This window comes from Cynoglossus semilaevis, chromosome Z (genome assembly GCF_000523025.1).
Source record: "Cynoglossus semilaevis isolate Cse_v1.0 chromosome Z, Cse_v1.0, whole genome shotgun sequence".
Lineage (NCBI taxonomy): Eukaryota > Metazoa > Chordata > Actinopteri > Pleuronectiformes > Cynoglossidae > Cynoglossus > Cynoglossus semilaevis.
In genome coordinates, this window is record NC_024328.1 from 6,860,245 (window position 1) to 6,882,726 (window position 22,482).

The window sequence follows — 22,482 nt, forward strand, 5'->3', positions numbered from 1 at the left end:
ATATATACATATATATATATCTTAAAACTTTTTGTAACTGGATAATTTTTTTAAATAACTTAATTTCTTTCTTTGTTGCAATTATTTAATTTTGTGAAAAATGAGCAGTTTAAAAAATGCTTAGACAAATTAATATTTTAATTAATTTATTGCAATCAATTGTTGAATTAGTTCATCTTAATTCTTCAAAACACACATACAAACAGGATAAGAAGAAAAACTATTGTAAACAATTAAAATTGTGCAACACAACACAAACAGTGAAGTCACTCTTTAAATATTTTTGCATCATGTCAATGAGGATGAATTAGGACAGCATATTATCCCCCTAAATGTCTAAATATTATAATAAAAGCATACAGATGACCCGGAAATGTTACCTTCCGTGGGGATGACGCTTAGAGTAGAAAGGCAAACAAGCAAAACTGCTACTTTCAGGTCCATGATGCCAGAGCAGATGAGTGGAGAAGATCAGAGTTTTCTGCTTAAATACACTGGCACATGCACAGACCCACAAGCGCGTGCACACGCAGGCAACTGAAATTGAAGAGCTCTTACTTTCGTTTTGAACTTGGCATTTGGTTCAAACACTGATTCGCTGCAGGAGCTTAAATTTGACAAGCCCCAACCGGTTTAATAACCGCTCTGCCACAGTGGAGTTTGTTCAAATTGATTGATGCATACTGAACAAAAGATCAGATAACTGCAAAAAACTAATGGTAAAGAAAAATATAAGCATGTCAAATCACAGACTTCATACCAGGTATGGACAAACGACCTGCCACAGAGAGAACCCTGCAGTGACAGAGACACCATCACATCACAGATGGAGGTTTGTGTTGTGAAGTCGACGCTACGTTTAATTTACAGATCGTTCTTCTAAAACTGAGGGCGGACAGTGACTGACATGAATGAAGTTATTTTAATGTCTTCAAGCTGCAGCTATGGGCCCCAAATCCTTGTTTGTCCTAATGTCAAACTAAGGTGTGTCTTTCCAACCTCACTGCAGCTGCATGTTGTGCAATTTACCAAAATGTGCAAACATACAGGTTTATTACCGTAAAAGAAAACAAAAACAGGTTCGGAAGTTTTCAAGAAGAGACAACTGACAGACTGACAGTCTGACAGCTCTGTGACTGGGAAAATTTCTGATGCCATTAGAGATAACCAGTAAAACGCCTCTGAGTGATGCTCGGCTGGATTTTCTATTTACTTTAGCTTTTCTCTAAAGCCGTTGATTTACGAGACACATTTGGCACCGAACTGCACTGAGACACACACACAACTCTCAACACGATCTACGAGCCACTGTCGGGAAGCACAATAACGACTAAAATTAACCAACTTATTGAGTTACATTTTGGGTTGTATTTATACTTGTATTTTTAAATTTCCATCATTTGAATTAGTCACAAAAGAGTAGGTGTAAAACATATTCTGCTATTATTAGTTATATACAGAAAAAATGTTTTTTTTTTTTTCATATTTAGGATTGTTAATTTATGTAGATTAATCACGATTATCGATCCATCGATCCATTTTCATCCGCTTATCCGTTACCAGGTCGTGGGGGCAGCAGTCGCCACGACCGCCACCCAAATCACACTGCATCGTACCAGCCCCTCGTGAATCTTCCTGCGGGTGGTGAGTCCACTGGAAGGTACCAACCTCCCTAACTGGGAATTGATCTTGCCCAGGAGGTGAACCCTGGGGTTCCACACCAATGACAGAGACATTGCCTCTGGACCAAAGCGCCACTTTATCATGATTAAATTGTGATTAATCAATGGCTATGCTGTGATTAATCAGATTCAAGAAGCTCACCAGTTTACCTTTACGGGTACTGCAATAATAGGTTAATTGTTCACTGGTTTTGTCTCTTTGCGTGACCCTGTGATGGACTGATGGACTGTCTAAGCTTCAGCTCACCTTTGCCCAATGACTGTAGGGCTCCCGCCATTACCCCAAAAAGTTGATTTCAAGTTATCAATTAACTGTTCTCCTCTTATTGTCTATTGTTGTTTTAATCAGTTGTTCCTTTTACCATGTTCCTACACCGTGATCACATAAGAATGAACAACACATGAGCCAGTAATTGCTCAGTGATCTATGACTTCCTCTTAAATCAGTGGTTCTCAAACGTTTCCTACTCTGAGCTCCACCATGATGACCAACATTAGAATATAGCAGCATAGACCTTCACTGTTAGCTTCCACCACAGAGGAGAGATGTTTAGAAATGTTTAGAAAGATGTTTATGTTTAAATGTTGTATTAATTGTTCATGGTATGTTTCAGATTTATTCAATTGAAAATGTAAATGTGAAAATATGAATTTTCACCATGTACCACTAGAGAGCACTCGTGTACCACTGGTGGTACGTGTTCTACAGTTTGAGAACCAATGTCTTAAATGAAAACAGTGGATGGAGATACATGTTTAGTTTATTTATAAGGGGACTGTGCAATTTCATAAAACACACGATTACACATGGTTAAAAAAGCCAGAGTTAGCCGGAAGGCTAGTTTTCATCTGTAGTACCCTGGCCATGATGTAAAAAGGCAGAAAGCACACAATACATATACAATATAATACAAAACACTTATTATACAATTAAGAAAGAATACGACATCACAACATATCAAAACATAACATTTGAACATAACATTAAAACATCACAACAGGTTTATCTAATAGTGTTGGCAGCTGTAGGTGTTGAAAAGCCACATTTTCAGTTTTTTTGTGAAGGCCTTGTAATATACAAGTAATATACAGTTTAACCTCTTCAGGTACTGAGTTCCACGCACTCGCGCCCCTTACTGACCAGGCCGACTGACTAAAAGTCAGAGGAATGTAACAGTCACCTCTGACAGAACAATGTGTGAAGACTGTCCCAGTTTAAAATGCTCTATTTTAAAAAAAATTCACAGTGATGATAGTGCCTAGATTTTTTATCCATAGCTCTAATTGCTTGTTTGTACAAGACTTCCAATGTTGTTGTTTTTTTGCACCAGCCTGGGACCAACTGGTTAGGCAATAGTTGAAGTGACTAAAAAACATTGAATGCAAGTACATTTTTGCAGCTTCAGTTGACATTTAATTTTGAATTGCACAAAAACGTGTAAGATTTAACTTGATTTTTTTACACAGTTTATCAATATGGGCTTTAAAGGAGAGCTGTGAATCTATTGCCCAAGATATTTATATTGGCTGACAATTTGTATTTTTCTCCATTAACATGTATATCAGGGTCAGGTGATACTCTATTTTAGTGAAATACATGCCTACAGTTTTAGAAACGTTTAGCTGTAGACAGCACTTCTGCAACCAAGTTGTAACACAGGACACTGTTTTAATGGAGTTTAGCAGCAACAGTTTCTTTGGTACGACCATGAACAAAGGAAACCGTGTCATCTGCATACATAAAGAATCCAGCTTCAGAACAAACAGTGGGCAAATCATTACTATAAAGACTAAATAAAAGGGGGCCTAACATTGACCCCTGAGCGACTCCGGAGGTTAACATAAGAGAGTCTGACTGACAGATTGTGTTCGATTCTGCAGATATGATTCAACTTACTTGAACTTACAGCGTTGTGAGAGAAGTTACATTTTAAGAGCTTGGTAAGAAGAACAAAGTTATTATCTGTATCAAATGCTTTCCTTTTGGTGCCGAAAATTACGTTATTCAGCAACCACTATTGTCAACAACAATCTTTGCGTCACCATAAGGACCATTGTGGTTTGGGTCTTGTAAGATGTAAGCTCCGACTGCCTTCTCAAGGACTCGTTCTGCCATGTTTCTTAGAAAAGGTATACAACAACAACCACAGAAAGCAATCACAATAATCAACGTGGTGAATATAGAGATTATTATCATTTTCCATGCTCCAAACGTTTTACTTAGCCAGTCGTCTATTGGGTTATCAATTCCAGACTGAGAATGCATAATTTCAGAGTAGGCTTTAAGTTCTGTCAGGGTTTTAGTCAAATCACCATCAGTTGATCCGTGGTGTCTTCCTGATTGATCCATCCTGATTCTGTTCATAATGGACCCTTCTGGAGAGACACTTGTGTATTAGAAAGAGTTTTATGGTGTTCTATCCATACCAAACGTCCTATGACGAAGTTGTCAAAGAATACAACATCAAGCGTTGATACCACAATTCGATGGACGTCTGCCGCTCCCCTAAACTGATGGGATGTGCTGTTTTCTTCACTGACGCAGCCGATGCCTTGAGATGAGTAAGTCTATCCTACTTACTCCCCTTTGTAGTCAGACTTCCCCACACCAGGACAGGAAGACAGATCGTCCAAGTCTCGTACTTTGCAGTGGCTCAGGTGGATCCAGACGTTCCGTTCTGCAACCTTCACTGCAGCTGGCGTTGTTAGTATCACTTGGTATGGACCCTCCCACCTGGGGCTCGACCAGTTTCTCTTTATGGCCTTCACAAACTCCCAGTCACCAGGCTTCACTGGTCTCATCTCCCGTGGAAGAGAAATTGCCGGACAGTAATTTGTTCTTTGTATTTCTTTCTGTGTTAACATTTGCTGCATATAGTCACCTAATGTCCAGTCTGAAACTGGGCCATCTCTTTCCTTTAGGTCAAAGTCTGGAATATGGAAGTTTCTCCCATACAACATTTCAAATGGTGTCAAATTAGTACCTTCTGCTGGTAATATGTGCATATTTAGTTTTACTAAATCTACACACTCTGTCCATGTCCTTTTTGTTTCACGCATTGCCTTTATTAGCTTTTTTTTTTTTACAGTTCCATTAGTTCTTTCCACTAGTCCGGCTGACTGTGGATGATATACATATATATATGTGTGTATATATGTGTGTCTTTTGAGATCTATTTTCAAATTTTCTTGGTAAAGTAAGTTGGTAGTATTCGTTGACAGTAATAGCATCTGGTGTCTTACATGGAAACAATTCAACCCATTTTGTTAAAGCGTCTATGATTACCAAACAGCATTCATATCCTTTATCCTTATTCAATTGTATGAAATCCATGTGAATAACCTGAAATGGATATTCAGGAACTGGAAATTTCCCCCGTCTTGTTCGCACCTGGCCCTGTGCATTATTCTTGATGCAAATCAAACATTGCCTACAAAATTTTTCCCTACTGTTGACACATGGCACAGCCCATGTGTCATAACTGCAGCCCATTTGAATAATGACTTAGACTCCATTTGTCCCTATAAAATTGCCCTTTTCTAGTTTTGCTCCTTTAGAGGCTGTGAATTTAGATGTGGGGGTGAATTTATTACTGGGAAGCCTTCTACAGCCTGTGGTATTTGATTCTGCTCCATCTTTAACTGCACTTCTGTTGCAAGCTGAGTGCGTCGCACAGGAACATAATTATCATCATCTTTTTACCAATTCAGTGCAATTTTGGGTTTCTTTTTGTTAGCACCTTCTAGTCTTTTCTTTGCTTGTTCCAACCACTTTTTTTGCCATCATTTGTTCATCATTTTCCTCCTTCCTTCCCTTTACTCTCACATTTAGAGTTAATTTGAAGACTAAATATTCACATGATTTTACTTGTAATTTTCCTTCAAACTTGTGCTTCTTTTTCCATTTAGTTAAATTTTTTGCCGACCCCAAATGAGATCTGTCCATGTATTTATTCCCTTCTAATTCTTCCTCTTTCTTCCCCCCACAGTAACAACTATGACAATTTCCTATTGTCTATATGAACTATGCAGTTAGTGAGAGAACAAGTATAGGAAGAATGCCTCTATTGGGCTTCAGTTATTCAGCCACCACTGTTGTCATCTAACTGCCACAGATAGAATGACCTGAAAAGAACCACACCTGACAATGTTGTACTTTTTACTCGCTGTGAGGGGGAGCAGAGAGACCAACAGTTTCGCAGCGTTAGCTCACCTAAGTCCCAAAGTGTATGAGGACTGCAGCTCCTTTTATTGAGAAAGTTACATAAGTACTGGGCAGTTGGTTTTTCATTACGTATATACTCTTTGGGCAAAGTTCACACGATTCACATAAATGATGAGGAACAGACTTAATCCTTTGTGGAGCACATCGTAAAACATTTCTAGGAGTACGTATAGGATATTTCCTGTGCAGAACAAGATCTCCTAAAAAAGGGAGTTCGTGAAAGACATTTTTTGTGCAGAGCAAAGTCTTCAACAAAGGAGTACCTTAAACATCCCCCCTTCAACTCCACCCTTATCAAGAAAATACTTTATTTTCTCAATAAAGAGGCATGTAGCCATTTCAGTGAAATGGTTGGATCTGAAACCAAACTACATGACATGGAGGGAGGGGGAGCTGCTGTTTGAATGATGGACGACCTGCTGTGCCACTCATTTTTCTGCGATTTTGGAAATGGCTGGAAGAATGCTTATAGGGCGGTAGTTATGCAGAGAAGTTGAGTCACCGGATTTAAACACAAGGAGTAACAAAAGCTGATTTCCAGTCCTTTGGAAAGTGACCCGATGAAATTAAAAGATTAATGATTGAGGCAATAGAAGTGGTGAGAGCTGAACCTAGGTCTTTGAGGATGTTCGTGTCCATTCCAAAAACATCCTTTGCTTTAGATGGTTTGAGTGATTTAATTAAATCGATAACTATGGTCTCAGTAATATTTGTAATAGTAGATGACTGTGATTGTGGGTAATGCAGGGTATTCCCTCCCTTTGTTTAACAATAAATGTATTAGAAATTTTGGACACAGACTCAATGAAGTAGTTGTTTAAAGCATCAGCAATCACTCGAAATTCCATCAGGATGTTTCCATTTAATTGAATTTGCATTAGTTTTGTTTTGCTTTTTTGGGAATCACCCAACAGTTTTTTAATATAATTCCAGGTTATTTTTGTTGTATATTGTTGGCTATATTTGAACAATCAACATCTAGATTTTTGCCAGAGAGCAATTCGTCCCAGTTTAGTTCTTCGATTGAATCTTGGAAGTTTTGTTGTTCCTGTTTTGGTATCCTATAGAACTCAGTGGCGGCCAAGGATTTGAAGCGCTTTTTATTTAATTATAAGATTATGATCAGACATTCCTGTAAGCAAATTGTATGATTTCAAGATCCTTTCTGACCTATTAGTACAATCTAGATCAATCTAAGTGCAGGTGGAGTTTGTAATTCTCGTAGGGGCATTAATTAATTGAGTCATATCCATATCATCCATAACCTTTTTAAATTTTTTGTTAACTTCCCAATTAACATTTAGGTTGCCCATTATTATCACCTCTTTTTGCAAGATTGTGTTGTTTCAATAAAATGTTCTGAATTTCCAGTGTTTTAATATTATGGGATTTGGCAACCTCCTGTTTCTTTTATTGACATCTACCATTGGCCAGTTAACAGAGGCGGAGGACTAGCTGGCAGAGGTGGGGGCCCAGCCAAGAGTGGAGTTGGCCCCAGTAGCAGTGGTGGAGATCAAACTAGCAGGGGTAAAAGTCCAGCTAGCAGATGTGAAAGCCCAGCTAGTTAAGGTCTAGCTGTAGTTAATGTAGTTAGGGTTAAGGTCTAGCTAGTACTAATGAAGGCCCAGCTAGCAGAGGAGGAGATCTAGCTAGCACAGGTGAAGGTCCAGCTAGCAGTGGTGTTGGCCCAGGTAGCAGAGGTGATGGCCCAGCTGGCAGGGGTTAAGGTCTAGCTAGCAGTAATGAAGGCTCAGCTAGCACTGGCCCAGGGTTTAATTTAAAACATCATCAGCCAAAATAAGTATCAACAAGAGATTAAAAACACCCAGGAGTGGTTTGGTTGTAACAGCCTTTTCCTGCTCACCTGGGGGTGGCCTTGCATGGCCATAGTCCAGTATCCTTGTGAACAACATGTGCTGACTCCATCTGCGTGAATGCATGTCATGAGCGACCAACGGATCCTCACTGAAACCTGGTTCGCAGACAACGTCTTGGAACAACCTTTTAGAAAAACCAACACGACGTTTAAAAAATGTAGAGGGCATTAGAATTTGAACTTGTTTCGTGAGCAGACGGCAGGATCGATTTGTGACGTGTGTGATAATTGGTCAGTGTCAGGGGATTTGACCGCAGCACTCGCACAACCCTTAACATAATAATTGTTGAAAGAAAAATAACTACGTTCTGCGTCAATTAAGCTCTAACACAGCAAACAAAAAGATCAATAACGGTTGCAGCTTCTAAAAGATTAACACAAAGGTGTTGAAAAGTGAAGTCTAAACAATCTTCTGTCAATGTGTTAAATCTGGGATGGACCAGATCTGTTCCAACTGACGTTTCACAGACACGCCGTAATCAGTCTTGGCAGAAGTTGCTGTTTTTCAGTCAACACACAAAGACAGAGATGACGGTAACACAACCACAAAGGGTAGACGTGTTCATACACAACAGAAAAAAGCTGTGAGCTTAAAGGAAATGAATGGAAGGTCTATGTTTTTGTTTTATTCAACAGCTTGATTTACAACCACTGACTTTTAAATTAGACACCCACAAGGCAGCAGCAGCGGCATTATTTATAAGGTAACATTTGTGCGCAGGTTCACTTTAGGTGACCAGGTCTTAATCAATGGGTCAAAGGTAATATTACATTGGAGATGGACCATTTAGACATTTAGAGTTCCAAAATAGTACCAAAGATGGACTGACTCACTGACAATATTGACAATATTCAATTTGCTGGTCCAAATAACTGCTATTTGATATTTACTGTAAATAATTGTCTGCACAACTGTGTCAGGCAGAACATTTATTATTTTTCAACTTGATGGCAGCAAGTGTTATTGAAAGAAAAAGGTAAAAAAAGAGACAGTGTTGTGGATGAACATCTTTTTTCTTCAATTCCTGCATTTATATTAGTGTTGTGTTTAACTAAACAAGCACAGTTACTACTTACTAGTTTTTTGTGAAGTAAATCAAAACTAGTAAGTACAGCCTTATATATCTTTATACATACTTTTTGAACATCAGTCTGTGGTGCAAAAGAAAAGTTGGTGAACATACATAATGCAAAGTTCTGTTTGGAATTTGCATGATCTGTGTCACATCCATAAAATATAATTTAAATTTTGGAACGTTTATCTAACGTAACTGAGGGAAACAGAGGTAGATGAAACAGTGAGTTTTACAGAATGTGTTCTTGTTGCAAAGTGTTAGTAATGAGGGCAGTGGTGGCTTAGTGGTTAAGGAAGCGGACTTGGGTCCAGAAGGCTTCAGGTTCTAGTCCACCAGCTGCCAAGTTACCACTGAGGTGCTCTCAGCATGGCACTGTTTTACACAAACTGCTCCCCTTAAAGCTGCCCACTGTTCACTTTGGTGATGGGTTAAAAGCAGAGGTCACATTTGGTTGTGTTCAGTGGTGAGCTGTGTCACAGTGACAAGGAGGTCACTTCCCTACTTTATGATATTTTGAGCATTAATCCAAATAATAATAAGAAAGATATGATTGGAAAACAAAGCAAATTTCCAGTACAGTGTAAGACAAAGTGTAGTCGGTTAAAGTGTTATTCATACCAAAACAGAAAGTTAGAGAAACACATGACTACTGAGTAATATCAAGTGATTTCGTCAGTTGAACCTTTTTTGCCTAGTAAAAACGAAACAGAAAACAAAGAAGGACATGGGAGTTTTTTCCCCCCATTTACGTCTTTCATTCAAACCTTTACTAAACAAGAAACAACACACAGACATGTTGACTTTGTTATACATGTTCATGATGGGGTTGTTTTTGTTAGAAATCCCTGGCATATTTACAGAGATTAAAGCTGCAGCTCTGAGGTGAGGCTCTGGGGCGTTACTTTGTTCCATGTGCGTGGTCTAAATACATTGATACCTATGGCAGGAGAAAAAAAAGAGAAAATTCTAATCCTTTCATGTACATTTTTATTATTTTTAGAAGCCAACAGTTGAGCTAACAGAAGTGAATTCTTTACACGACATTAGCACAGCAGAAGTGGTGATGAGAAAACACAGTCTGATGCAGCATTTTATTAACGGACGGTTTGATTGTCAGTAAGATAAATTCACTGTTAGGCTGCCAAGTCCTGAGGAGCAGAAGAGCTTTTCCTGTTCCCAGTGTCAGTACTCCGCCTGTCCTCTGTTCACGTGCAGCAGGCGGAGCAGCAGCTCCACAGGAGAACTTCCAGCGTGGCCTGGATCTGAGGCTTCGGCATCACCGACACAGTCATTGTCTACAGTGCAGCTCTCTGGAGACAGGAAATGCATTTTACTAAGACCGCAAACATGCACGTGCTTTAAACCCATCCATCAACAGTGACGGAGACTGTACCTGAATCACAGCAGAGACCTGAGACAGCACAGCGTCCTCCCTCAGATCCACAGGGTCTCCCTCCTGCCTGGCAGGGGCTGAGCAGGTAGTTCTCCTCCATGCAGTGAGCTGTTTCAGTAGAGCCCAGTATACAGCCAAAGCTCTCTCCGCAGCAGATACTGGGGCCAAAGCAGTGCCCCCTGTCTCCAGGGCCACAAGACATGCACTGGAAAGAACATAGACATAATTAGAGGTAGGTAGGGTAGATTGTATTTTTGTTTAAATGTCTTTGATTGGTTACACTGATGTTACAGTGTTGTTGTGTAACATCACTTTAGAGTAGGTTGCTAAACCAGATAACAACGTCAGGATGTCCAGTTCTGATCCAAGATACGTCATCCTGACTCTAAGTTTTGACTGAATCCTAGTTTTGTAGAATTTTGTGGGGGTTTTTTTACTCCCCAGGTTTTGTCTCACAGGTAGCTTAGGAACCACAGCACATGTTTGATTACAGTGGACAACATGTAAAACAAGAAATCACTCAGTATATAACTATAACTGTTATGACATAAACTGGCACTGAATAATATGCTTGTAAAAATTTTTTTAGAATAACTGGACGAACAAATTGAATTGACTGATCTATCAAATGTAGAATTATGTCATTTTCTACATTCTAAATTGACCTTAATTTCATTATATCCTACTGCCAATTAATTGCCTTTCTCTACACTAAAAAATATTTATAATTCGTTTATAATTCATTTTGTGGTTGTATTTTTAAATTCTGGTAAAAACACATTCACAGCCCTGAGCTAAAAGGTAACCGAGCTGTGTTTTAATTATAACACTCTTTGATTTCCAGCACCTTCATTTAATTTAATGTCTATGCAGAATACAAAATAAAAGATGGAAAATCCAAAAAATAGTTACGTCGAAAGCACCTGGACAAAGTAGGTGTTTTTTTTTTTTTTGAAGACAGAAAAAGACAGAACTGAAGAAGCCTCTTGGATGAGAGCCGAAACGTCTTAAAAAAACAAAACAACCCTACTTTGTCCAGTTGCTTTCGATGTAACTATTTTTTGGATTAAATAACCTGGATGACTGAGAACCTACACAGACAAGATGAAAAAAGTAATATTTTTACTGTTACTGGTCAAGACATTACCTATAATACTCTAAACCGAAGCAATACACGGCTGTCTCGAGGCCATGTAATAAACTTCACATCACCTCAGAGAGGATGCTGCTGCTGAAGTTCTCCGCTCACCTGTCTGACTCCAGTCTCCGTCAGCGCTCTTTTGCCTCCTCTGGGGCAGTTCTGGATGTAGCAGGCGGAGGAGACGGTGAGCAATCCCAGGAGGCACAGCGGGAGCAGAGAGTAAGGCATTGCTGCTGGAACTGATGTGTGTGTGCGTGAGTAAGAGTGTGTGTGTGTGAGTTTCCTCAGCTTGAGTCGGTGCCTGGATGTGTGACCGAGGCTCAGTTCCTCTCCTCACTTATAAACGCCTCGGCCATGGATCCGACAATGCGGCTGACACGCGTGTTCGTCTGACGTCACCGTCGTCCCGTATTGTTCAGAACACACACACACGGACACACACACACACACCAAAGGCCACCGGTGAGCGGGAGGTCGCAGCAGTTATGGTCGTGCATCAGAAGTGTACCATCTAACGACGGTACACAAGATTCCAGCTCTGTATTCAGGTCTGAGAAAAACCACATACATAAAATACAAAAAGCACTCCTTCCACGCGATATAAACAGCAATATGACGTCACATAAACATTTAATTGGAGTTCAATTGATAACTACTTAGACTGATGGCCCCCTTGCTCTGAAGACCACCTCACGTCAATTATCACTTCATTCACTCCATTAGAACTAAATGAGTAAAACACGATTAGCATTTAAAAAACAACATAAACGGCTCCACTGTCTGCATGTTTAGGCTTTAATTTCGTCGATTAGCTGCTGTGATGCTGATTAACGAGTGGCTAATAGACAACAAAAAGGAACACAGGGAGCAGTAGGTCGAGGTATGATTATTCAATTTAATTTTTTTTTTTAAAATTTAAGACACATTTTCAAAGATGCGTAAAATGTTGATATGCAATGAATTATTGTACTATTGATGTTTTTGCTTGTCTTTTTGAGGATACCTGAAACCTTAGAGAAACTTTGAAGAATGAAAATAATCGTGACTTTTTCACAACAATGACTTGAACATGTTTGAAAACAACAGTTTCTGTCTTTAAAAGACCAAACCAAATGTTAATGATTGGCTGCACAGAGGCCTGAGTTTAATGACTCTAATAACGATAGAACGAAGATGGACATCGAGTCTGGAGAAACATCGATTTTTAGCAAATTATTACATAGTTAGGATACTTCAGGAGACCTTTTTTTAAAAGAAATGATTCTGAAAAAAAGTTATGCAAGTGACTGATCATTTACCTGCGAATATTTGATACTCCAAAGTAGAAAGAAAACAACAAAAGGCCATCAGTGAACAAGATTAGACTGTTCAGACTAGCTTGTTCTGTTGTATCTAAGCACACCATATCACAGCAGAAATATATTTACACTGTAAATATACTATTTAACAGTATGAATACATAAACATATGATAAACAATTTCTGAATAAATATATACAGTATACAGTATATTGTATATGTAAGGACACTATCTAATAGTATAAATATATATTAAGCCTATAAATATACTATTTAACAGTATGAGTATATAAATATATGGTGAAAAAACATTTTCATTATATACATAAATATATATATATACATGCATACATATATATATGTATATATATATATATATATACATACATAACATACTGTTAAACAGTGCACTGTATTTTCCACACTATAAGGCACACTTAAAAACCTGTAATTTTTTGCAAAATCGACAGTGCGCCTTATAACCCGGTGTTGTACTTCTGGTTGCACTTACTGAGCTTGAATCAAATTTATAAAGTCAAACCACACAGTGCATCACACATGATGGCACACAACTGAAGCAAACTGGGAGCCAACAATGATGTTTACCTCTGTTATCACAATTAAAAGATGCTCAACAATAATTGTGTTTTTGTATTGTCGGTGTATGGTGCGATGCAGGACGACTCAGACGCATGGCTGTCAATGTTTTCGTGGTCAAAAACTCTTTTTATTTTCCCTTTTTTATCGATACAGGAAAAACACTCTCTCAGTAAAAGCCTTTGTGCAGATGGTTTATGAAGGGCAGGGTGACATGAAAGCAGATGTTCTGCTGTGTTTTTACTTCTGCGTTGACAACACAAACATCAAATCAGCTCAGGCCCAATGGCCCCGTCCACATTTAATGCTGCCGTCTTCATTTCACATTCAGAACTGATTTTTTTCCAGCGGATGTAGGATCATGACCCTGTTTAAGCTTAATGTTGTCAGGGAAACCAAAAACAAATGATGCTGTTTTGGATCTGGGAGCACCATACAGAAAACAACTCTCTCCTCCACTTGTTGCTGTGGGCACAGGCACAAAATGACTTACCACTACTTGCCACTAAACCCTACCAACACCACCTTGGTTTTGTAACCACCGACTTAGTGCAACCCTCTTATTCGTCCATTAAAACGTAGAGAATTAGCTGGAAAGAGATTGTACTTTCAGAGGGTAGGAGGAAAGAATAGAATGTTCTTTTATAAGGACAGAAAGAAGAAAAACCCATGACATCAGGTGGTCAGCAGAGCAGTGAAGAACCTCATCTGATTCTGCACAATGTCTGCGCAGCCTTGAGTCGACTCCATTTCTACATTAATTCTATGTAGCCTCTGGGCTCTTCAGTTTGTAAGCCTTTTTTGTGACTCCTCAACCAATCTACACATCCAGCATCAACAAAAGGCTGCAGAACCAAGGCTGTATGGTAAAAGTGGAAGAGGACTCCTTACTTAAGAAGATTTTTTAGTTTGTAAAGAGGAAATTGGATAAGGTCCTTGTATTTAATAAACTCCCTTCTCTAGCTGTAGATATGACGTGCTCTTCACTGGCTGGAAATAAGACCTTTTTTTTAAGCAGAATAAAAAAATGTCAGAGATGATTGAGGAGAATTCATCGATTCAATTATTTATATACATATATTGAAACAAACAGCATAATGTCACACCTCAAATAAAGACGTGAGTTTTTTCTTTTGTCTGTCAGTGTTGACGATTGTATATGTCATGTAGGGAGAACCTTTCCATCTTCACCTTGAGAACAATCCGCCTCCTTCTTCGGAGAAGATGTGAAGGTCCAACGTCATCCATAATACCATCCATCAGTGATGCACACGTGTGATGTCACTGCGTGTTGTGGGGCTACCACAGCTGGGACACAGGATGTGATTGGCTCTTGCTGCTCCGACAGAGTTTTTGGACTGCGTTTGCGTCCGTAGGCAGGAGCGGCAGAGCAAATGAGTGCAGGTTAAACGGTAGATGGACGATGTCTGTGTGGAGTAGGCGGAGACGGAGCAGGAACAGGCCGAGCATGACTTCTCACCTGGAAGAAATACGTGAAATATTCAGGTTTGGAGAGTTTGGCAATGTACAACAGAGGACAACATCTGAGACCTTCTTAGTTCAGAAGGTGGAAAAAGTGGATACAATTGCACCGTAAAAGAAGAAGACCCTCTGGTTTGAATGTACAGGATAACATGTACACATGGACCACTCTAACACACACATACACACCCACGCACACACACACACACCAGCTATGGCCACTGAGATACTTTGCTTTAAAAAAAAAATATATAATATATAAAATATATTTTGTTTACATATTGTATATATTACATATACATATATACACTAATACATAAAATGTATATATATACATATATAGAGAGAGATATATATCCCAAATATATATCAATATGTATATATATGTGTACATAGAGTTAGAGGTTTTAGGTAAATTTTTAATTGACTGTAATTATTATCAATATTATTTATTTATTTCCAACAAAGGTAGCAGAAGTTAATTTTGTCAATAATAGTTCAGTACTTCTTCATAGTTACGGCACACTCAGCAAAACATTCTAGAATAATGTGCATAAAACATTCCATAAATGCAGTAATAAAGGATTTACTGTTCTTAGGGAAGGTATGATTTAATTTCCTAAACACTATGTTTCCATCTTTAGAAAGAGATAAATACAAAAACATGCCTATCTGAACATAAAACCGTATAAAGTCTTGTGTTAAGTCGTACTTGTTAGGATGTTGGAGGGGTCTGTTTTGTGGCAGAGTTGAGTAGAGTTCAGAGATTCAGAGACAGGAGTCAGTCTCTGCTGAGACAGGTTTGAGGTGAAGGAGGGTCGACCCTGCAGAGCCGAGGTGAGGGCTTCGTCTAGACTGGCTGACAAGCGCTCCTCGTGAGAGCTGCAGCTGGAGGCTTCAGAAAAACATGGACAACAGCAGTGACAGCAGTGACAGAGCAGCATTTTACCTTTGTAAGTACTGTACGTGTCATGATGTCCTTTTTTAAACACATAAGTAATTACTGGGGGCAACAATTTTAATTAATCAGAAATTAATCCTGAATCTTAATTCAAGATTCCTAAATATGACAAAACAATGGACACGAAAGAGAAATAACTGCAGGATTTGATATGTGTTTAATCCAAACGATGGAATTAATTTTTGCCTCATTGACAGTCATTACTGTGAATCTTGACTATGGCTGAGGTGCTGAAGGTGAAACAAAAATATATCATAAATAATAATGTTTTTTTATAGTAAAAACAAATTTTTATCTTAATAAATTTTTACTCACCAGGATCTGTGCTGTCATTTCTCGGTCTTTTCATCACGTGTTGTAGTCGTTGGTCTTCACTCTGTTTTTTCTTTTTAGATACTTCTGATTTATTTTCTCTAACAGGAGGCTGTAAGGAACTCTCATGATCCCCGTAAAATCTGGAGGGACCAGATTCACTTAGTTTTGAGTTTGAATCCCCAGAACCAACATTATTTCCGACAGCAGCACTAATGTGTGATCCTTTGCTGAGAACAGCAGAGTTGTGCGACTGTCCCTTGACCTCAGAGGCTACCAGTCTGGAGGCCTGTGGATCTTTTCCTTCTCCTTTTCTTCCCAACATGCCATCCCTCCTCACCTCTCCTCTCTGAAGGAGGAAGTGGTCAATACGGGTTTTCAGTGTGGGGTTAGGTAAAGGACGGGAGGCTGCAGAGAAGGGGACCCCTGTGAAGGGGTCACTTGGAGGTCGCCCCCATGTGGCTTCCCTTTTCTGGTACTCCTCTAAAGTACTGTTGTCCACAGACACACCACTAGGGAGCAGCATAGGCAACGTCATGACCTCCTGGGTTAACGGGTCCAGGAACTCTTCGGGCATGGAGACGCTGCTGTAGGTGGACAGAATCCACAAAGAACATTGAAATAATGAATAAAACTAGTAACATTTTATTCTTAAGTGTATGATAAGATGGAACACACACCTGTGGGATGTGGCTGCCTCAGTTGGTTCCTTCATTTGTCTGAGAGCAGGATGAAAAAGTACAGGTTGTGTCTGCCGTCTTTCACTGGCCTCAAGGACAGTTCTGATTCTTTCTATGTCTTCTGCTGGGCAGCAGCGAGCCGGTTGTCCCCAGACAGACAAAGCCTTGAAGCCCAGAGCAGATGCCGCACCACCAAAAGGTACGGTCACACGCAGTTGTGTAACTGCACCCAACGAGAGCAAACCCCTGTTCCACAGATCCTCCTGTCGACAGTTCAGAGGCTGTGGCGGAGGTGGGGACTGGAACGGGGGCCGGGCTCTGAAATGCGAATGCATAAAAGTGACCAGAGTTTCTTCTTTCAGCTCACATCGACCGACCAGTTTGAACTCTGGCTCAGCGGGGCTGGAGCCGACACTTGTTTGTGGCTGTTCTTTAGCGGTCCGTATGTGTCGACGCCCACTCTGTTCACCACACTGACTCTGCTTGACTAGAAGTGAATCAGAACAGGTGCTGATCTCCACACGTTTGCTGGCCTGACCGCGGTCCATTCCCCAGGGCCATAGCTCTACATCCACCCGACAGAGTTCCACCTGGAACCCGAACTTCAATGTCACCTGAGAAAATTAGTATTAAAAAGATTGACTCTATTAATGAACTTAAGTAAGCGTGAACTTTTAATTTAGTAAATATTGGGAGGATTCCTGTTGTTTGACAACATCACATTGGCACCATCAAAAATGTCACTTCAAAATGAATGTGCTTCTCCTTAGCATTTAGCCATAAAAACATAAAACACTATGGTACTTATAATACAATCATTAAACATAACTTTCATTAACATTAACTTGTGTGGCGCTTTGACCGAGAGGCAATGTCTCTGTCATAGGTGTGGAACCCCAGGGTTCACCTCCTGGGCAAGATCAAATCCCGATTAGGGCGGTTGGTACCTTCCAGTGGACTCACCACCTGCAGGAAGGTTCTGGGGGGTTGGTACGGTGCAGTGTGATTTGGGTGGCGACTGCTGCCCCCGCGACCCGGTAACGTAAACGCGGATGAAAATGGATGGACATTAACTTGTACCAGCTCTTAATGTCCAGTCCATGACTGCTGACCGTATATTTGCTGTCTTAGTCCGATACCAGGATACCATAGCTGAATCCATTAATGTTAGGAGAGCCTGTAAAGTGCTGTATAAATGAGGATGAGGATCTGAAGGAGAAAACTGTGTTGGACTGAGAGCCACGGAAGGCTGAAGAGATTTGTGAAGATGTGAAAGACTTTGGCTGCAGATCCCAGACTGGATTTCTTCACGGGAGAATATTGTAGGAAGTTTTAGGCAACAGAGTCAGGGAGTAATGGCCAGAGTCCAAAGATATAGAACAAGGCTGACTTTATGATACTATTTTTGTGACCCAAAGGAGAATGTGGAGTCCTGGATAATGGGTTAAAGCAACCGTCCGTCTCCAGGATGAGATCATTAACGTTCTGGTGAAGGGACTTGGCGTTCACAGACATAAACCTTGTTTTGTCACTTGTTTAAAATGTGACAGAAAGAGCAGACAGATACAGTAGATTGACTGAATAAGAATAAATAAAGAATAACTTAGATGTCATTAAGTAGGAGGTTGTCCATCATCCCATATGATTAAATGTACGGATAGACTAAACTAGGTGTTTAATTCTGTTTCACTGAAGGCTACACATAGCCACATCCATTTCTTATATACAGACTACATGTTAAACTGTGTTTTCTCACCTGCATCGGTGGACGTAAAAAATATTCCAACTTGAAGCCCCGCCTACGGAGAGCTGGGTCATCTGATACAAGGTTTGTGACATCATAGCCATCTGCACACAGCTGCAGTTAAAAAAAAGAACATAATGTTAAATGATAAAAAAACATTCACTGAGAAACTCAAACTGTTTGACAATTTCTTAGGTTGCAAAGATTGACTTTTTTTTTAAACTTTCTAAGTCCTTGGTATTGTTCAACAACCTTTTAAACACAGACAAGCACAGAAATTATACTAAAAAACTGTATTTCTACCAAACTTAACTATAATTTATATATGGCATAATACAGAAATTGTTTTCAAAAAAGCAAGGGGATAAAGGAGATTATATTGGTGGGAACTGTGAGTCAGAGAGAGGGCAGAAAATAAGTCTCTTGAATGAGGGAGGTGACCTTTTTGACACAAAAGGTGGAAGAAAAAAGCAGCCATGATCAGATTTGAAATTACCAACATAAAGAACATAACAAGGTCAGTTGTGATTCAGTCTCCCACACAGCACGTTGTCCCTCAGCAGCTTCTCTATTTTCACATCATTTCCCTCCTCCTTCTTTTGTACTTTTATCATTATGTGTCCCTTCACCTTGATTTTTCTGTTCTGTAACAGTTTCTAAACCTAAATTCTTAAGGAGTTAAGCAGAAAAACAAAATTAATGTAGCACAAGTAACACACAACTTGAGGGGGGAAGTATTTTTTGGTAATTATTTGTTTAATACCATAATTATTGAACAACACAGTCGATGTTTGCTAGTAAACAACCAGGAAAGCATTAAGGGGGAAAAAATCAAATAACTAAGGATAAAGTAATATATACTGAACAGGGCAATTTAAATGAAATCACACCTTGTTGCAATGAACGGTCGTAGAAAACTGTGGCAAACATAGATTCAGAACCATGTTCTTCAGCCTGCTAAAAGGACACACACAGAGGTCAAGGCAAAAAGCAAACTAGTAACAGCAATTGTGTTAAAGACCTATTGGCTTACAACAACAGTGACGTCCTGAGAAACTGACCTTCACAGGCTGATGGGTTCATTCAATGTTTTCAATAGTGAGTTAAAGTGGCTTAATTCCTGAAGTGCTTCATTGATAGAAACCTTCCTCCTCTGGTCAGCTGTTTAAGAAAAGAGTGGGTGGATTTATGTCAATCTAAAAAAGAATATATTCAGAATCTATATAATATAGAGAGAAAAATGCAGATTTAAAGATTAATTAAGTAAAAAAAAAGTGTCTGTTTTTGCAATACTGGTATTAACTGTTTGATTCTAAACCGACTGAAAATGTGCAAACTTTTTACAAGTATTAACCACAATTAATTAAGTAAAAATATAAGAGTTAATACAACAAATATGATTCTTATATATTTTATGCTGCTCATACAGAACACATCAGGTTCCACAATTATATATGCAAAAAAAATCATGCCTTATAGACATAATAACACTGGTTTTATGCACAATCTCTTTGACCAAGATAAAAACATTGTTCATGTGAACAAGTAATACATTTAAGTCAGTCAGTTAAAATCACTCTCTGGCTGTCGAACTACAGCGCAGAGCTCCGTGTTTAAGTGTTAACTACCAAATAATCTACATCACAAAACATAATTTTGCCATAGATTTATTGAAACAATTAACAAGGTACTAAAACATATGACAACATCTAAGCTAAGCTAATCATGTCAATCTCTAGCTACAGGGCAGCCCAGCATCCTTTTAGTTACATTACTGATACCGTAAAGATGCTTCTTTAACTCATAAAATACCGCTGCCAACCGCATGCTTCAAAGTATTTCTGCTGGTGATGGAACTAATGTAGATTTCATGGTAATATCTCTTTTGTTTTATTTTTATGTAAATTATTCTGTTGGTAAAGAGGGATGAAATAAATAATAGGAAGATACATGGAAGAAGATGCAAACAAACAAAACACAATAGATTTATAGATGTCACTGTACATGCTACCGTTAATTATTCAACGAAATTCATACTAAACACTGCAATTATTGATTTATTAGAGCTCAACAACCGGAAAGGGAAAAATGTCGATTCTGGTCACTTTAGAAGCCAAACAAGTAAAAAAACAATCGACATTTTTAAGATCCCAAATGATAAACTAACTCTTTCTAGTTCTGATTATAAAATAAAAAGCCCCTTAGAATTAGCTACTTTACTACAGATAAAACTGTTACAGTAAGGCAAGTGAATTTATAATTTAATAATGTGAAAGAATTACAGAATACATTCTCAATAAGTTGGTAGTAAAAACAAACATTTAATTTACCGTGTTGATGTACATCTGGGACTGATGGTAATGGAAACGTTGTGCGTCACATATAAATGCCCGTAAAAAACAAACGCTAACAAAAGTTATTAGTTCCGGCTATTTCAGCGTCTTCTCACTAATTGTTGACGGCTAGATAGACCGTGTTTTTCGACACAAAAATACTCTTAGCAGTATTTTTGAGGATTTTTGATGATGTATGTTTAAATATTTAAACCAGCTAGGAACTAGAAGGTTACGACTACGGAAGTCGAAAAGACAAGCATTTTTCGAAAAATTTTCGATTTGCGAAATTCTACAGGAGGAAACAAGCATACAATCCAAAATAAACACGATTAAACAAATGCATTTTTAAAAAATATTTTCCTAGTATCCTAGTATACTAATCTTTTGGTGATAGGGTTAACATTTAGTTTTTTGTTTTCTTAAAAATTGAGACGGGTAAGAGAATTTTATATTAACATTGTCCACTTATTGTTACAGATTATTGTTACCTTTATACGTCCCACGAATTAAAACTAACATAAGATTCCTGTGATGCTCTGTAATTCCTATGACCTTTGCAGTAAATAGCAAGAAAAATAAATCTGTTATCTATTTAATGATTTAAATGTACATAGTTAGCTTTTCGTCAAAGGAACAAATCAAATAAGCTGGTTTTTATTTTCTCGGTGCGGGGTACACTTATTTACCCACTGTGTGCATATTATTCCCATTAAGTTTCGCAGTGGAAACCATGATTATCAAAGATGTTTATCGTATAGTATGTCAGTGTAAACAATGTATTTCCACCAAACTTTAAACAGTGCTTTGCTCAAAGATGAGGGCGAAATAATTCACATATCTTTATTAGTTCTGCTCAGTTTTACAAAGGGGTGGTTCAACTCAACAGCCAGAACAGTACTACTAACATAAAAGCAAACAATAAAATCGAAGTATGTATAAAATTTGTAGTATTTTGTTTTTCTCAACAATGCATGACTGCAACTACATTTATCACCTACATCAAAAGGAACAACTTTTTTTTTTTTTTTTTGGACTGGATTGCTATGATTGCACCATTATGGTAGGCTGGTAGGCTATCTACACAATTAAAAAACACACAAAGTAAAGCTCGAATGGCACATATTTTCATATTTCACCATTAATATAATAACAGTAATAAAGATGATGATAATAATATATAATACCTTAGCGATAAGTTAATATTCTTGAGCAACATCTTTGTATGCTGGCATAAACAACACATAGAAAAGCCATGATATTCACATCTGAGTTGACTGTACATCATAACTCATGTGTAGAACACCACATAGTGCAGTTAGTCTGAATGCTTTCAACGTCTCTGCTTTTTTTTTCTTTTAAAATTATTTTTTTCACCTGTCTAAAACATACTATACAGAAGAAAGTACAGTTGTCCAACATATACAGACTTGTCCAGTGTGAAATTTCAGTCTTACCGCCCTTATGTCAAGCTTTGATATACATTATCCTGTATTTAAAGTATATTATTTTCTTTTTTTAATATATTTCCACTATTGCAACTAGTCCCTCTATCCTCAATCTCATACGCTGATGCTGTTCGTACACACACATGCACACACACCTTTTTGCACACACACGCTCTCTCGTCCACACATTTACAATCTATAACTATAATATTAATTTCTTCAGTGTATTATACA

At 38.5% G+C, this 22,482-nt stretch overlaps 2 protein-coding genes across 4 annotated transcripts; both read right to left on the minus strand.

The window, feature by feature from the left end:
- Nucleotides 1–9,832: 9,832 nt before the first annotated feature.
- On the minus strand, nucleotides 9,833–11,720 carry avp (arginine vasopressin). Its single transcript, XM_008336015.3, has 3 exons — nucleotides 11,502–11,720; nucleotides 10,253–10,457; nucleotides 9,833–10,169 (listed from the first exon to the last, which is right to left on the minus strand). Exons 1-3 carry the CDS (start codon nucleotides 11,619–11,621, stop codon nucleotides 10,042–10,044), a joined length of 453 nt encoding a protein of 150 aa, XP_008334237.1. The 5' UTR covers nucleotides 11,622–11,720; the 3' UTR covers nucleotides 9,833–10,041.
- A 1,676-nt stretch (nucleotides 11,721–13,396) lies between these two features.
- Nucleotides 13,397–20,951, minus strand: ubox5 (U-box domain containing 5). Of its 3 annotated transcripts, none has more exons than XM_017042919.2 (8): nucleotides 20,798–20,951; nucleotides 19,529–19,628; nucleotides 19,358–19,421; nucleotides 18,480–18,581; nucleotides 16,724–17,337; nucleotides 16,047–16,630; nucleotides 15,483–15,665; nucleotides 13,397–14,768 (listed from the first exon to the last, which is right to left on the minus strand). In XM_017042919.2, exons 3-8 carry the CDS (start codon nucleotides 19,409–19,411, stop codon nucleotides 14,548–14,550), a joined length of 1,758 nt encoding a protein of 585 aa, XP_016898408.1. In that variant the 5' UTR covers nucleotides 19,412–19,421; nucleotides 19,529–19,628; nucleotides 20,798–20,951; the 3' UTR covers nucleotides 13,397–14,547. The 3 variants fall into 3 exon arrangements, with proteins under 3 accessions (XP_016898408.1, XP_008334236.1, XP_024909155.1); XM_008336014.3 differs by having other exon boundaries at nucleotides 19,358–19,424; XM_025053387.1 differs by lacking the exons at nucleotides 19,358–19,421; nucleotides 19,529–19,628 and having other exon boundaries at nucleotides 20,798–20,827.
- Between the last annotated feature and the right edge of the window lie 1,531 nt (nucleotides 20,952–22,482).